This window comes from Numida meleagris, chromosome 2, assembly GCF_002078875.1.
Source record: "Numida meleagris isolate 19003 breed g44 Domestic line chromosome 2, NumMel1.0, whole genome shotgun sequence".
Taxonomy (NCBI): domain Eukaryota; kingdom Metazoa; phylum Chordata; class Aves; order Galliformes; family Numididae; genus Numida; species Numida meleagris.
In genome coordinates, this window is record NC_034410.1 from 135070885 (window position 1) to 135083639 (window position 12755).

Consider the following 12755-nt stretch of genomic DNA (forward strand, 5'->3'; position numbering starts at 1 on the left):
AATAGTTTTCCAACACATTTTGCATTCTTCTCTGTAGATGGAGATAAATTTCTTCTTCATTTGTCACTTATTGTAAAGCCTTGTGAAATATTACAGGTTACTCCTTAAGAAAAATATATATAAATGAGCAGGGTGTTAATTGGGATTATACTGCTTTGTTGCATCTAGCTGGCAGTGAAGGTCATATTTCACAGTTAAAGCAGTGTTTTTCTTAAGCAGACATGACAACTTAAGAGAACTGAAAAAGACTGTTACATGAGTCTGCTTAGGCTTCTATCCCATTTTGATGTATTTACATTAATAATTACACACTTTATATTATTTCAGTAAATAAAATAAAATAAAAATTCATATGACACTATGTAAAATGAGACAAATTCCAGGCTTAAATAGAGCCCAGTGACCCTACAGCCAGCTGTTCCTGGTAGCTTCTCAGCTGAGGGCTGAATGGTGGTGCTTACAAACCCAGTGATCTGAGTCTTGGCAGGATGAGTGGGTGTTGTATGTGGAGGCAGGAAAGCCAACAACATACAGACATACAGAGACTTCACCTAATGGTAAATGCAGATTTGGGTGGTGGAGAGGGCAAAGTGGTCCTCTGCCATGGCTCCTCTCTGCTTTGATTTAGCAAGGATGTAGACTTGCCCCTTGGTCACTATGGATGATGCCATCCAACTGATTGGATTTCCTCACAACGTACACCCAGCCATTTTTTCACATACTTATATGTCGCAAAGGTCATAGGATTTCTCTCAGATGTTGGAAAACTTGTTCTGAGTTTCATATTGACTATGAACTAATGACAGGCTGGTTTAATACCTGTATCTCCAGTCAGCCATCTAAGGACCAGTGCATATTTGCACAGTAAAAATGAAAACAGAAAAAATGAATACTCTGCTGCAAAAACAAGGAAGCATGCTTACAAATGTGGACATCTTTTGTCATACTGACAGCTTGAATGCTTTAGCAAGCACGAGGAGAGCAGCAGGCGTCGGAGGTCTACTTGGAAGTAATATGCACCCAAGCAAAACCTTCAAACACAACCTGTTCTCTCTTTAAGAAGAATAAAGCACATTTTTGTGAGTTACATATGATTACATGCCCCATAATATGCGCTTCATGTGTATGGATTGTTTAGTCCATTGAATAATGCTGCATTCGCATCATTGCAGATACTCAAGAATGGAATTATGACAATGTGGTGTGTTATTAGCATTTGCCTTGGCTTCTCCCTTGCTGTCTCACAGAGATACTTCCCTGTTACCTACACCCAATCTCCTGTGCACACACTTCAGTTTATACACTTAGCAATTAATGCGCTGTAAGCTAATTGCATCTATTAGTCCATTAAGAGAAACCACATGCCCTTACTTACGTGAAAGCCAAACCTCTATGACTTGTCTCTCGTGGAAACTAATAAAAATTTTAGTGAGCCCTTTCAAGATGGTTTCTGTCTATCTACATAACCACTTCTATTTAATTTAAGCAGCAAATGCCTCAATATAGGCGAGACTTGAAATCTTTTTCCTCAGTTGAAACAGGACTTTAAATAGGCCGTGAGAATGCTTGGAGAGCATTCCAAGATATTCTTCCTACTTATAGTACTCCCAAGGTTGTTTACAGAAATCATTGTAAGTCCTGTAGTTATAAAACACAGGACTGGAAGATCTTCTAACTGGAAGGTCAGAATCCTTTATCACATTTCTCCATAAGCTAGGTAAATTATTACTTCAATAAGCAAATTGAAAGACTTGCTCCAGGACTTTGTCTAATTTTGACCTTAGTTTCCGCTGGTATGACTTGGGTAGTTTTTCTTGCCCTCTGCTTTTAACTCACCTGAAAGATGATAGACAACAGTTATGTTCCTCTCTTGTTTTGCTTCAGTAAGGCCAGACTCCCACGCCAATGTCTTTTTTACTCATGAGACTGGATATTCATTTCCCATACCAGCACAGGAATGCTTCTTCATGTCTCTTTGAGCTTATAGTTCTTGAATGACGATGGCATGTAGGACATGCAATATTTAGATGGTGTCTTGCAGTATCACATACAATGACAGGAACAGTTTCCCATCATTTCTGGAAATATCTCAGTTACTACAACCTATGAGTGCGGTTGGTTTTTGTGTGGTCTCAGTGTACAACTTGTAGTCACCAGCAGCACGTCCTTCTGTGTATTCCACTGTTTATTATTCTCTGTTGCATCAGTTCCAGCTTTATTTTATAGGTTAGTGGTCAACCACTGGATTTCAACAGACTTCTGGAGGGCAGTGGAGAAAAAACTCACTCTAATCATGTCTTCTCTTAGGGTTGCAGCCTGTGTATTGCAGTGTTGCCAGATGTAGGAGATTAAAAAAAAAGCATAAATTGGTATCAAAATACGGTAAGGATTTTTTAAAAGAAATTTAGTACAGAACGCCACTTCTATTCAGTATTTTTTTCACTTAGTGCTTTCACAGCTTCCTTCAAAATAAAAATAATGCCTGGTATTCAATAAACATGAAAAAAGGAGGCTATTCATTCAGAATGTGAAGACAGAAACAAGTGTGATGGTTTTAATACAACATAATGTATACTGAAAGAGCATTGCTTCTATGGTTACTTTAAGCTGAACCTACATATTTCTTGGAAGTGGATACGAAGTCTTGAATCACAGCCTGAATATAAAATTCTGATTGCTATCAGTGGTACATAGCGCTAAGTATTTTATTACTCATTTTATCACCTGTCAGGTACTGGCTATTTATGCTTAATGACGTCCATGATTACACAGCACAGTAATTGGATACCTCATTGGCTGCTATTTAGAGTTTTGTGGAGAGAGGGAAGAAAAATTCCTAAAATGAATTGAGATATTATTTCAGTATGACTTAATTTTAACAACAAAGGCAGAAAATCTTTTGCTTACTTTCAGCAGCGCTGCTAGGAGCTGCTGAAAGGAGCACAAACAGCTGGTGCCCCTCTGAGGGCAGAATATGGGGCAGCCATCGCTCTGCTGGCTGTGCCACTGAGGAGAGCTCCTGCAGGTCTGTGGGGCTCAGGCTGGGAGCAGCTGTGCCTGTAGGGGCTCTGAAAGCTGGGGGCACCCAGTGCAACAAAACCTCTAGATAAAACTGTCACTCACTGACGGAGTGGGAGACGTATTACAGCTGCACCTGGGATGAGACTGACTTCATTTCTCCCGTGGAGTTCTTGGGTTGCTCCTGGCAGATAGCAGTACTTGCACTGGCTGGAGTAGAGATGTGTTCAGTACTGCTGGGCTTTGTGGGTATTGTGGATCTGCTGTTCCCTGGCGGTGGGAGATGTGTGGTGGGTGGACCCTGTTTGTTTTTTGAGGAGGTCTGAAACCTCCTGCATGCAGTAAAAGAGCACAGCAAGGTCACGCTCAGCTTTTCCCTGTGAATAAGTGTAAAAAAGACCTCAGCCTTGGTGTATAAGGGATTGTTGCTTTATGATTCCCCTAGCCCATCAGGGTGCAACATGCTTCCAAGAGAAGGATTACAACCCAGCCATGCATTCTTGCACCCACGGTCCCTTGTGTCCTGTTGACTCCGGCAGAACAGCCCTGTAGTCCAGCATCCCGCTCCACATTCTCTGATCTGTTTCTGCAGGTTTCTGAGTGGTAGTGACAGCAGTAATAGCTGCAGCAGGAGGACTTAGGCTGTTTAACCCACATTTGCCCTATTTAGCATTTCAAAGGAACATTTGCCTCTCCCAGACACACTACCAAGATAACAAGGGTACATTCTCTGACACAGATTTCACTGTTCAGTTTTCTTTTCACTGACCTCCCTTGAATCCTATGTTGTTCCTTTCAGATTTCTGTCTGTGAAATACTTCCTTTATTGAGAGTGACTTTTGGCAGAGGTCTATGAGAACTGGTGGGATTTTGATTATTCGTAGAATCATAGGATTGTTGAGGTTGGAAAGAGCACTAAGATCATCTAGTCCAACCATCAAGCCGTGCCTGTGACTGCTCTAAACCACGTCCCTTAGTGTGACATCTCTACCCTTCTCTTGAAGATCTCCAGGGATGGTGATTCCACCACCTCCCTGAGCAGCCTGTTCCCATACTTCACCGCTCTTTCTGAGAAGAAAGTTTTCCTAAAATCCAACCTGAATTTCCCCTGGTGCAACTGAAGGCCATTACCTCTTGTCCTTTTGCTGTTACTTGGGAGAAGAGGCTGATGCGCATCACGCCACAGCCTCCTTTCAGGGAGTTACTGTGTTAACTCAGACAGGGGATGTCTATAACAACAGTTGTGCTATGGTTCCTGATCTGAACTTTGAAATTGCGGTGATTTCCCTCTCAGTTATGATAGAAGTCTTCATTTTAGATTTAGGAAGATATTTTTGTCCTCAGAAAATTAGTCTCCATTGTACTTATTGATGCAGTTAGCCTAACAATATCCTTGCGATGGAGACAGACTAATTATGTGAATAAAAACTAGTTGATGAACGTAAGCAAAGATAGCTTGTTCTCAAATGAAATGTGTACCGGCAGTATCACACAGACCTTGACCTGAATGCACTAGTCCCATGCATGCATCCCACCTCATTTGCACAAGACGGAAGGGATAGCTGGTCTCTCAGTCTACCTGAGAGGAGGTTGCAGCAAGGTGGGTGTTGGACTTTTTTTCTCAGAGTTTAGCTTGGATATCAGGAAGAATTTCTTCACAGAGACAGTGGTGAGCTACTGGAACAGGCTGCCCCTGGAGGCAGTGGAGTAACCAGCCCTGGAGGTATTCAAGAGATGTGTGGATGTGGCCCTTATGGACATGTTTTTGTGGTGCACTTAGTAGTGTTAGGTAATGGCTGAACTTGATGATCTTATGGATTTTTTCCAACCTTCCAATATTCTATGATAAACACAGTTATATTTGACCTTTTTATGGAGAGGGAGATCTATGAGCTCCTGAGATTTAAGAGCTTCCACTCCAGCTGGGGTGGAGCAGGCAGATTTCCCTTTCCTTGTGATTGGGGCGGGTGAAATAATAACTCGCCTACACTTCATGTTTTCTTGTTTGTAAAACCCAGTTTCATGCTTTTGAGTGAGGCAGAAGAGCTCAAGGTTAAAGTGTGCAGGCAGTCAGAAGTGTTAGTTGTGAAAGTGAAATGCAAGTGAAAGAACTTTGCAAGGAGGAAGATTAGCAGCTTTACAGCTTCAAGCAGACATGAGGAGAAAGTGTCACTGAATGGTAACTTTGCCAGATACTGAGTTTCCCTGATTCCCTAAGAGAGGAGGGGTGATGCTGTTAACTACCCTCAGGCAAGGGTTTATCACAGCATGAATAGAAGAGTAGGGGAGTCAGCAGTCCTCTCTACACATTCCGTTACCTTATAGGGACAAGCCCTACAAAAAAGCCTACAGAAGTGTTCCCAAATTTGACATAAATGTTATCTACAGAGCATATTTGCATTGATTGTTTAAACAAATCAACAATATTATGATGTGCTGTTTTAAATGAAGACCAGACACAAGGTCAGATTATTGCACCTTTGAGTTTTAAGAGCACAACTTTGGTTTTGTAAGCAGTCTTCAGTTTTATGACAGATCAATACAAACACACAGATTGCATTTCCCAGACACACGGTCTGGAATAATCACCAGGGAGGCTCTGGGTCTGAATTTCTGGGTTGAATTTGTGGGCTGAAAGAAAAAAACGTCACGTTGATTTCATCCTAGATCCTGCACCAGTCCAGCACTGGATCCCCAGAGCTTGTTTTGACCCCTGCCCATGTCAGAAGGGCATTGTGAGTATTTGGGACATTGCTGTGCATACTCAGTGTGTTTACCTTCTCAATTTATAAAAGAGGCAGCCCCAGTGTGGACCGTAATTTCTTTGGAAGCTTTGGGCTTTCCTCTGTGCGCCGAGAGACAGTTTATCTGAGATCCCTATCTGGCTCTGTGCTCCACCTTCTCCTCATGTTGACTGTATGGCTGTGGGCAAAAAAGCAGAGATAGACACAGTGATGGGAACTGATAACCAGAGATTCTTTGAAGATCCCCTCTCTAACCCTATGTCAACGGTTTACGGGCGTTAGGCCCGATTCCGTGACTACATGCTCTCCAATCCAACTTTCATGCCGTAACAGAAAAGTTGGTCCAAGCTGAGCTTGAGAGACAGAACATGATGTTATGATGTGGAATACCAATAACCGAAAATCACAAAACCATGACACCCTATTTCAGACTGTAGTTTCTTCTCTGCTTCAGATACCAAATTAGAAATATCTTCATCCTATTTCCAGTACGACCCCATGTTGTAAAGGGTGTTTTAGCTCCTATGAATATCAAGTAACAGAATTAAGTGATTGCAGAGCTGAAGCATAAATAGAAAGAGGAATGGCAGCAAACCGCTGACACTTCAGCTGAAACTTGGCAAGCCCATCTGGAAATGCTTGTCCCAGCAACACACATTGCATTTGCACAGGACCTTCATGGTTGCCTCTGTGTACAAATTTTACATCATCACCGACCTATTTCTTTTTTTATGCCTGTCATGTGAAAAGGCAGATTAATGTATAGGGAATTATAATTCTTAAGTATTTCGTGTTGTTCTGTATTTTCCTGAGTGTATATATATATGCAGACTTTGCCATATGCTCACTTTGCATGAACAGTCTGCTGGTGACCTGTGAGTGTTAACTTCCAATGGGAATTACACTCCTACATCACTGAGGCTCCTTGTAGAGTGACACTCTTGAATAAGTACCTACTCCATGCTGCAGGCAGGTCATATGCTGATGCTGAGAAAACACCTACAGAAAGAGCAATAGCCTTTTTGTCTTCTCTTGCTTAGAAATCAGGAGTGGATGGTGCTCTGCAAGATGTTAGCCAAGTGCAAGCTGCTGACCAGAGGGAAAGAGTTGAGTGAAAGGTTTGCACTGTTGGCGACATCACTACTGTCTTCAGCCAGTGCAGTGGCCTTCTGTGGGGTTTAAAAGCAAAGTTACATTCATGTGCAGTCACTGCCTTTGCAAAATCCCATTCGTTCAGAGAGAGATGCAGTAGACTTCAGAAAGCATAGTTCTCCTAGTGGAAAACAAAATGCAAGTTTCATGTAGCTGTGAGAGCAGTTTCTTCCCAAAGGATTCTTCATTTCTTAAGCAAAAATTTTGATTTTTCTGTTATCATGACTTTTCAGACAGTTGGTAAAAAAATGCCAAATGGCTTCTCAACAAATAACATTATTCCTGGCTGGCTCTGAGCACACTTTCTGTGAAATGGGAGCACAGAGCTCTGGGTTCACCCTTTCCAAGCTACACAGGAGGGAGGCACTTTCATTTGGAACAAGAGTCCCTGCATGTTGTTCATTAGGAACAAGTCCTGCTTAGACAAGGCCCCGAGAAAACTGTTCTGGCATGCATATATGCAAACACAGGATGTCTTTATTTGTTGCAGGCATGAATATGAGCCATCAATATCAATCTGTAAACACTAAAGAGTTGCATGTGCCTATTTCTGTTCACAGTTGTCAGATTGTGTTCCACAGGTAGTGCAGACTGTGGTCCCAAGTAAAGACCTGGCATGTAACCTTGAATAACGTAGGGAGTTAGGTATGGATGGTGTACTGGTGTACACAAGATTGCTCTCTGGAGTTAAGCTCCAGACAATAGTCCAAAGGCTTGCTGAACCAAGGTTTCCTACATCACTCCCAATTGCTTGCCCTTTCTCTTCTGCCTCCTCTCTCCTCAGACTGCTCAGGTTTGGTAAGGGAGCTAATTTTCCTAAGCAGCTCTTGAGAGAAAGTTCTAGCAAGAGAAAGATGCCTGATGTCAAGTGATGTCTTTTCCAGCCATAATGCAGACGAGCTGACAAAATGTGATTAACATTACTTACAGAAAAAATCCGGTCTTCTGATGAGAAGTCTCTTTCCAGATGCTAAGGGATAAAGAATTTACCACTTCACTTGATCCTTGGTTCCAGTGTACAAGTGCATTCTCTGCCACAATTTTTTTCTCCTTTTTATCCCTTTTGATTTGGCTCCTGATAAATATGGCTGAATACTGACAGATTTATAGAATTCCTCCCCTAAGCCTTTGATTTATGTACTGCAATATAAGCTCAATAACTTAATCTGAGGTTGTTATATTTGTACTGCACGCTAGGCACAATTTCAATTTATTGAACTACTTCTCCTCCAGAAAATTTGATTTTTAGCAGATTCATAGGGCTGAGGAAGCCCTAACAGAGAGAAGGGCATACCCAACCAGAGAGAAAAAAGATTTCTTTCTGATCTTTATTTCAAATAAATTAGCTGGAAATAATCCAATAGGGATACAGTGGCTATAAACTGCAGAATAATTTCCCACTTCCATTTGGAAATTGTGTGTAAATATATATTTTTTTGATATCTTGAGGCTTATGTGATCATGTTCTGTTTGGCTTAATGATTTTGTAACTTCTTAGCAAATTTGGAACCACTTTAGCAAGTGAGCGAAGATAATTAAGACAATGAAATTTCTGTGAGCTATGGGAATATGGCTCTGGGCAGTCTGGTCTAGTGGTTGGTGACCCTGCACTCAGCAGGGGGGTTGAAACTCGATGATCTTTGAGGTCCTTTTCAACCCAGACCATTCTTTGATTCTATGATTCTATGAATACAAGCAAAAGGGTATTGAGAGAGACACTAAAATGCCCCGAGTAAGGAAGAAGGCTGTAGTGAAACCATGTATCCTATGGCATGTTAGAGAAGTTAAAATATGCATGAGTCCACCAACTGAAGAAAAGTCACTGGTCAAAATTTAAGACATAAATACTCAGTTGTGGTGCTCTCAGCTACTGGCTTGTTTATGTAATGCCATAGCCCTCTTGGCACACTCTAGCATAGTGTTTGTGCAAAGAATTTAATAGAACAGGTTTTCCCTTTTGTGTCAGATGAGCCCCATTCATTCAGACTTACAGCAATGACTGAATGGTAGGTCAAGACATCTACATATGTATTAATTATATGCTATTTCAAGATCATTGTTCATCTAGATTATTGTGTAACATAAGACTTGATGAACATTAACAAAACCTGAAATATATTTAAAATGTAAAGCTCAGTCAGAAATAATGATAATTGCACATTCTATAATTAGAGCTGTGTAGGCTTTTCTTTCTAAGTATGGCAACAGCTGCTGAAGCACATCTGGAAAATATTCTTTAAGCAAAGATATTTTAGCTCAGAGAATTTCACAATGCATGTGACATTTACCAGTACTTCTTTCCAGAATCTTAACCTGATTTATTAGTGTTTTTAATATAAAAGTATTATTTTTTTTAATGCTTGCAAAGTATAGTTTTGAATTTCTATTATCGATTGAACATACCAGTGTTCAAGGCCGAACACTGAAAAACAAAAACATTGCTATGCTACTATTTTTAGGTAGAAGTCTTGTCTACTGCCGTAATATTATTGTCTTTGCCAATTTCAGCTAAGTATTTTCCTTTTATTGGATTTTAAAGAGAAATGTTTGTTTCATGCTGGAATCACAATGGGGACAATTGGTCTCATGGCTGGACTCCTGTGTGCTTCCTAGACTCAAGTTGACACTCTTCTGCTCTACCTCCCGATTTCAAAAACAGAGGTAGTTGTACCCCCTACAGTTATTACAGCATTACTTGGAACTTCTTTGAAGTCAGCAAGAGTATTTACATGATGATGCCCTGGGCACTCTGAAACAAGTGACAACATTTCTGTTCATGGTAGAAACCCAGGAGCTGTGGCTTCCATGCTTACGACATAATTGAGGTATATACATGGCACTGCAAAAATGGAAATATGAAATTTATTAAAAGAAACTGAAAAGAAATAAACAAGAAAATAGAAAACTTTTTTAAGCTTTAAAAAATTGATATCCGTTAATTTATTGATAAAGATGTTACTCATTATGTTAATTTGAAAAAAAAATCACTAAAATAAAAACTGTAGAATCAGAGTCATAGAATAGCCTGGGTTGTAAAAGGACCTCAAAGATCATCTAGTTTTGACCCCCTGCCGTGGGCAGGGTCTCCAACCACTAGACCAGGCTGCCCAGAGCCACCTGGTCTTGAATGCCTCCAGGGACGGGGCATCCACAACCTCCTTGGGCAACCTGTTCCAGTGCGTCACCACCCTCTGTGTGAAAAACTTCCTCCTAATATCTAACCTAAACCTCCCCTGTCTTAGTTTAAAACCATTCCCCCTTGTCCTATCACTATCCACCCATGTAAACAGTCATGAACCCTCCTCTTTATACACTCCCTTCAAGTACTGAAACGCTACAGTGAGGTCTCCCCGGAGCCTTCTCTTCTCCAAACTAAACAAGCCCAGTTCCCTCAACCTTTCTTCATAGGAGAGGTGCTCCAGCCCTCTGATCATCTTGGTGGCCCTCCTCTGGACTCATTCCAAGAGCTCTGTGTCTTTCTTGTACTGGGGAACCCAGGCCTGGACGCAGTACTCCAGATGGGGCCTCACAAGAGCTGAGTAGAGGGAGACAATTACCTCCCTTTCGCTGCTGGCCACTCCTCTTTTGATGCAGCCCAGAATGTAGTTGGTCTTCCGGGCTGCAAGCGCACACTGGTGGCCCATATCCAGCTTCTTGTCCACCAGGACCCCCAAGTCCTTCCCGCAGGGCTGCTCTCAAGGAGTTCTTCCCCCAGTCTGTATAGATTAGGGTTTGCCCCGGCCCAAGTGCAGCACCTTGCACTTGGCCTTGTTGAACCTCATTAGGTTCACATGGGCCCACTTCTCCAGCCTGTCCAGGTTCCTCTGGATGGCTTCCCTTCCCCCTACTGTATCGGCTGCACCACTCAGCTTCGTGTTGTCTGCAAACTTGCTGAGGGTGCACTCGATGCCATCGTCTATGTCACTGATGAAGATGTTGAAGAGCACCGGTCCAAAATCAGCCCCTGAAGGACACCACTTGTGACCAGCCTCCACCCTGACATAGAACCATTAATCACAACCCTTTGGTTGTGAACAGCCAACCAGTTCTTAATTCATCAAACAGTCCATCTTTCAAATCCATACCTCTCCAATTTAGAGAGAAGGATGTGGTGAGGGACCATGTCAAAGGCTTTGCAGAAGTCCAGGTAAATGACATTTGTCGCCCTTCTCCCATCCACCGATGCCATCACTCCATCATAGAAGGCCACCAGATTGGTCAGGCAAGATCTGCCCTTGGTGAAGCCATGCTGGCTGTCTCAGATCACCTCTGTCTCACATATGCCTTAACATGGTAACCAGGAGGATCTGCTCCATGATCTTCCCAGGCACAGAGGTGAAGCTCACTGGCCTGTAGTTCCCCGGGTCATCCTTTCTCCCCTTCTTAAATATAGGAGTAATGCTTCCCTTTTTCCAGTCACTGGGGATTTCACCCAACAGCCATAGAATCATAGAACTGTCTGAGTTGGAAGAGACCCTGAAAGGCCATCTAGTCCAACTCCCCTGCAATGAACATGGTCACCTACAGCTAGAGCAGGGTGCTCAGAGCCCCACACAGCCTGACCTTGTGTGTCTCCAGGCATCAGGCATCCACCACCTCTCTGGGCAACCTATTCTAGTGCCTCACCACTCTTATTGTAAAAAACTTCTTTCTTATATCCAATCTAAATCTCCCCCATTTTAAAAATAAAGATGTAGAACCCAAAAACCTTTCCTAATCTAATCAGGGTTTTGTATTCTAACCCAAGCATATTAAAAACAGCCAACCTACTTACTTTCAATATCATGGGGAGATTTTGCAAATAGATAGCATATACCAACAGTTTACAGAGTGAGATATCAGTTTCCCTCTATTAAGGATAGGAGGCAACTTTTTTATGCTAGATAACATTGTGTTGAAACAGCTTTGTGTCTGAATTTTAAATCACAAATGCTGTGCTGGTGCAGCTGGAGGCAAAATTCAGTTACCCAACCAATGAAGAAACTGAAAAAATGAATGGTGTTAAAAAAAAATCTATGGCAGTGATACTGAGTGACATGGAACATATTAACGTGGGGAACGTGGGAAAATTAATTCCAATTTATTGACATTTTAGTTGGCATACAGGAAGCATTTAATGGGCTTTGCATGCTCTGCTGCTCTTCATTTCCTAGTGTTTTCCACTGGACAGAAATACAATGTTCCCAAGCATGGGGTTTGACATGGTAACAAACGTTTTGTGTGGATTGCCTGGCATGGGTGGAAGTCTCTGTTCCTGCTGCATCCAAGAACTGCAGAGCATTTCTGTGGAGCCAGCCCTGGGTGCGCCTTCTTGGCTCTGCTCTTTTCCCAGTCTCACTGGTGGCAGAGGATCTTCGTACACACAATTCATGGGTTGATTTTGGACCCACAGGCTCCGACTGCATGAAGAGAAGGTCATCAAAGACCGGAGGCACCACCTCAAGACATATCCCAACTGCTTTGTTGCCAAAGAGCTGATCGACTGGCTGATTGACCATAAGGAGGCCTCGGACCGAGAGACAGCGATTAAACTTGTCCAGAAGTTATTGGATCACAGCATTATCCATCATGGTAAGTGCAATATCAGCTCTAAGCTAAATAAACTAAAATCCACTTCTTGTTCTTCACTCAAGTAGGTTCACTTCCCTGCCAAGCACTTGGCTTGAAGGGTGCTGCCTCACAAGGCCCCTTATGACCCAGGGACACCGAGAGACAATCAGGGTGAAGAGTGGTGTTCCCCATGTTGGTACAGGAGGAAAGTCCCTATCGACCGTGCTGCTACTTCCCTGCCTCCCAAGCATCCTCAGTTGGATCCTGCCCCCACCACTGCCACCACCACCA

General features: G+C 42.4%; 1 protein-coding gene across 2 annotated transcripts in view; it reads left to right on the plus strand.

The window, feature by feature from the left end:
• Nucleotides 1-12755, plus strand: part of DEPTOR (DEP domain containing MTOR interacting protein) — a 74803-nt gene that overhangs the window by 17020 nt on the left and 45028 nt on the right. For both annotated transcript variants that reach the window (XM_021387106.1, XM_021387107.1), the window contains one exon: nucleotides 12307-12485. In XM_021387106.1, coding sequence (XP_021242781.1) covers nucleotides 12307-12485 — 179 coding nt within the window. The remainder of the gene's footprint in view (nucleotides 1-12306; nucleotides 12486-12755) is intronic.